A 4,528-nucleotide genomic window follows, 5' to 3' on the forward strand; every position below is an offset into this window, starting at 1 on the left:
AAAAAGCTAGGACTAAAAATTTATAATGAAAATTAAATTACTAATTATTATATCATTTTTTTAATTTTAATTTTTATTATTATACTTTAGGTTTTAGGGTACATGTGTACAGTGTGCAGATTTGTTACATATGTATCCATGTGCCATGTTGATTTCCTGTACCCATTAATTATTACATCATTTCTAAGGTTAAAATTCCAAAGACCTTATTTTAAAATTTCAGTTTTAATTCAAATAACATACGTTTGTTCATTTAAAGATATACAATTCATCTTGTAATCCCAGCACTTTGGGAGGCGGAGGTGGGTGGATCACTTGAGGCAGGAGTTCGAGACCAGCCTGGCCTACATGGTGAAACTCCGTCTCTATTAAAAATACAAAAAAATTAGTGTCACGTGCTTGTAATCCCAGCTCCTCAGGAGGCTGAAGCACGAGAATTGCTTTAGCCTAGGAGGCTGAGGTTGCAGTGAGCCAAGATCACAGTACTGCACTCCAGCCTGGGTGACAGAGCAAGACTCTGTCTGAAGGAAGAAAATCTCTCCCCGCCCCCCCCCATAAATAGAAAAATATATATAGATAGATATAAACTTAAGTGTGTATATATATATGTAAACTTAAGTGTATATATATATATGTAAACATAAATATATATATATACACATACATACACACAATTCAGCAGCATATTAGTATATATACAATGTTATACAACCGTTAATACCTAGATCCAAAACATTTCCATCACCCAAAGGTGACCCTTTACCCATAAAACAGTCACTTTCTCCTTTGTTCTCTCCCCAACTTCTGGCAACCATTATTTTGGTTTCTGTCTCTGTAGATGTATCTATTCTGATTATACCATATAAAGGGAATCATGCATGTGACCTTTTGTGTCTGATTTCTTTTATTTGGCGTCATGTTTTCATTGTTCTTCCATGTTGTAACCTGTATCAATACCTCACTTTTTATCATGGCTGAAGAATATTTTCATTGTATAAATATTCAGTATTTTGTTTGTTCTCTCCTCTGTGATGGCACATTTGGGTTGTTGATACCACTTGCCTATTGGCACCCAAGGCCTTTTAAGTAAATGTCGTTCCATTAGGAGACATGATAAAAATACGTATTGATCAACAACTATGTGAGAGATTTTTGAAGTGCTTTAGGGCATGTCAGAAGAAGCAGAGTTACTCCAGAGTTTACTGTCTATTTGATAAGTATTGAAATCTGAGTTGTGATGAGGAAAACATGAATTTTTATTTTCCCTTAAGGTGTAACAAGTGAAAAGCAATTTGAAGTTGGTAATGTTTAAGAATTATTTTAATAGTTTTGGTCTTCTGTGTAGGCCCTTCATTATATGTTCTTGGTATCTGAAGTAGAAGAAACTGAAATCTTTAAAATTTGTCTCGAATACTGGAATCATTTGGCTGCTGAACTTTATAGAGAGAGTCCATTCTCTACATCTGCCTCTCCATTGCTTTCTGGAAGTCAACATTTTATGTTCCTCCCAGGAGACAGCTATATTTGCCCATGTTATTCAAGGTAACAGAGTGGTTGGTAGAGTGTTCTTCCTGTTGCATACTGTGGTTTTGAGGTCTGAATGCAAATACTTCTAATCTATGTAAATAAATTAGCTATGGCCGGGCGCGGTGGCTCACACCTGTAATCCCAGCACTTTGGGAGGCCGAGGCGGGTGGATCACGAGGTCAGGAGATCGAGACCATCCTGGCTAACACGGTGAAACCCCGGCTCTACTAAAAATAAAAAAATTAGCCAGGCGAGGTGGTGGGCGCCTGTAGTCCCAGCTACTCTGGAGGCTGAGGCAGGAGAATGGTGTGAACCTTGGGGGGCGGAGCCTGCAGTGAGCCGAGATCGCGCCACTGCACTCCAGCCTGTGCGACAGCGAGACTCCATCTCAAAATAATAATAATAATAATAATAATAAATTAGCTACAAAAAGAGAACCCAACAACTCCACGAGTGTGGAAAACTAGAACATGAAAAGACTTGAGTCTAGAACCTTGATTCTCAAGAGTGTGGTCCTTGTCTCAGTATCAACATTGCTTGTGATTTCGTTAGGCAAATTCATTGGCCACCTGCCAGTCTACTAAACCAGAGTCTAGGAATGAGACACAGGATACTCCTGTAACAAAAGTTGGTTAAAAAAAAATCACATTAAAACACACTGAAATAATTGTTAAGCCATTTTTGTAGAATTACAGTGACAAAAAATTTTTTCTTTTGGAGACAGGGTCTTGCTCTGTGGCTCAGGTTGGAGTGCAGTGGCGTGGTCATAGCTCACTACAATCTTGAACTCCTAGGCTGAAGCAATTCTCTTGTGTCAGCCTCCCAAGTAATTGGTTGCAGGCACGTACCACCATGCCTAGCTAATTTTAAATTTTTTAGTTTTACTTTATTTATATTTACATAGTTTTTTTCTGTTGTGCTTTAAGCCCCAGTATTTTTATTGTTTTAGAGATTGGGTGTCACTGTGTTGCTCAGGCTGCTCTCAAATTCCTGGCCACAACAGTCCTTTCTGCCTCAGCCTCCGGAATAGTTGGAATTATAGGCATGAATCCCTACACATGGCTGGCCTGTGGTTTTTTTTGTTTTGTTTGTTTTTAACTAAGCTTCTACACTAATGATTTCAGTGATCTAACGATTTTTTTCTTGATTGATATATTGTTGAGTATAGGTCCGTTTATTAATGGTTAGTCGAATGGCTAAACCAGAGGAAGTATTGGTTGTAGAGAATGATCAAGGAGAAGTTGTGAGAGAATTCATGAAGGATACAGATTCCATAAATTTGTATAAGAATATGAGGGAAACATTGGGTAAGTTAATAAATACTGTTAATCTTTACCTTTATAAACCTATTCTGGGGTGGAAATACATTTTAGGAAATGTACTTGTAGTTTCTAAATATTTTCTAAACGTATTGTTAATCATCAATAAAACTGCTCATTATTTGCATTTGAAACCATTTTTTTCTTTGTAGTTTATCTTACTCATCTGGATTATGTAGATACAGAAAGAATAATGACAGAGAAGCTTCACAATCAAGTGAATGGTACAGAGTGGTCATGGAAAAATTTGAATACATTGTGTTGGGCAATAGGCTCCATTAGTGGAGCAATGCATGCAGAGGATGAAAAACGATTTCTTGTTACTGTTAAAAGGTATGCAAGGGATAGGTATGAATTAGAATTGCTAAATAAGTATTATGTTGTTACAATAAATAATATAAATTTGTCTTATTTACAGGATCTATTAGGATTATGTGAACAGAAAAGAGGCAAAGATAATAAAGCTATTATTGCATCAAATATCATGTACATAGTAGGTTAATATCCACGATTTTTGAGAGCTCACTGGAAATTTCTGAAGACTGTAGTTAACAAGCTGTTCGAATTCATGCATAGTAAATCTCTTTCTTTACTATATTTTGTTTTTATTTTTATTGAAGAAAATAAATGAATGTTTTTGTCTTGTTAGAGACCCATGATGGGAGTCCAGGACAAAATAAATGAATGTTTTTGTCTTGTTAAAGACCCATGATGGAGTTCAGGACATGGCTTGTGATACTTTCATTAAAATAGCCCAAAAATGCTGCAGGCATTTCGTTCAGGTTCAGGTTGGAGAAGTGATGCCATTTATTGATGAAATTTTGAACAACATTAACACTATTATTTGTGATCTTCAGCCTCAACAGGTATGTTAAGCACTGAGCATATGTTATTTTTAGAAAGTAACAGCTGTATCAATCTGTATGTGTCAATGGAAATAGGAGGGCAACTATTGGATCCAATAGAAGTGTTTCTAATTAAATTTTCTTTCTTTTTTCCTTGAGACAGGGTCTTACTCTGTTGCCCAGGCTCGAGTGCAGTGGCACTATTACCGCTCACTGCAGCCTTGAACTCCCAGGCTCAGGTGATCCTCTTACCTCAGCCTCCTGGGTAGCTGGGACTACAGACATGCACCGCCATCACACCCAGCTAACCTTTTCTCCCCCCCTTGGTAGAGATGGGGTTTTGCCAAGTTGTCCAGGCTGGTCTTGAACTCCTAGCTTCAAGCGATACGCTTGCCTCAGCCTCCCAAAATGATTTTATATGTGTGAGCCACCACGCCCAGCCTGGTTAAATTTTCATAGTGAGACAGATTCTTGATCAGAAGATTGTTAGGCTGTTGTCCTATGTAAAATTATTCCTAACAAACAAAATCAGGTGATTTTTTTTTTTTTCATTTTTTTTTGGGGGGAGGCGGGTGTGTGTATGTGTATGTTTGTTTTTGAGACGGAGTTTCGTTCTGTCGTCCATGCTGGAGTGCAGTGGCGCAATCTCGGCCCACTGCAACCTTGCCTCCTGGGGTCAAGCAATTCTCCTCAGTGGCTGTGATTAACAGGTGCGTGCCACCACGCCCAGCTAATTTTTGTATTTTTGGTAGAGACGGGGGTTTCTCCACATTGGTCAGGCTGGTCTCAAACTCCTGACCTCATGATCCGCCCGCCTCGGCCTCCCAAAGTGCTAGG

The 4,528-nt window shown here is 38.3% G+C and overlaps 1 protein-coding gene across 1 annotated transcript in view; it reads left to right on the forward strand.

Annotated features, from left to right (window-relative positions):
- The window catches only part of LOC116464463 (exportin-1-like), a gene marked incomplete at its 3' end in the record, with an annotated part of 13,260 nt that extends 9,548 nt beyond the window's left edge, over positions 1-3,712 (forward strand). The window contains 6 exon segments of the mRNA XM_032147723.1: positions 1,346-1,496; positions 1,499-1,542; positions 2,696-2,834; positions 2,999-3,175; positions 3,260-3,425; positions 3,553-3,712. Coding sequence (XP_032003614.1) covers positions 1,346-1,496; positions 1,499-1,542; positions 2,696-2,834; positions 2,999-3,175; positions 3,260-3,425; positions 3,553-3,712 — 837 coding nt within the window.
- Positions 3,713-4,528: the final 816 nt, after the last annotated feature.

This window comes from Hylobates moloch, unplaced genomic scaffold, assembly GCF_009828535.3.
Source record: "Hylobates moloch isolate HMO894 unplaced genomic scaffold, HMol_V3 SCAFFOLD_757, whole genome shotgun sequence".
Classification (NCBI taxonomy): domain Eukaryota; kingdom Metazoa; phylum Chordata; class Mammalia; order Primates; family Hylobatidae; genus Hylobates; species Hylobates moloch.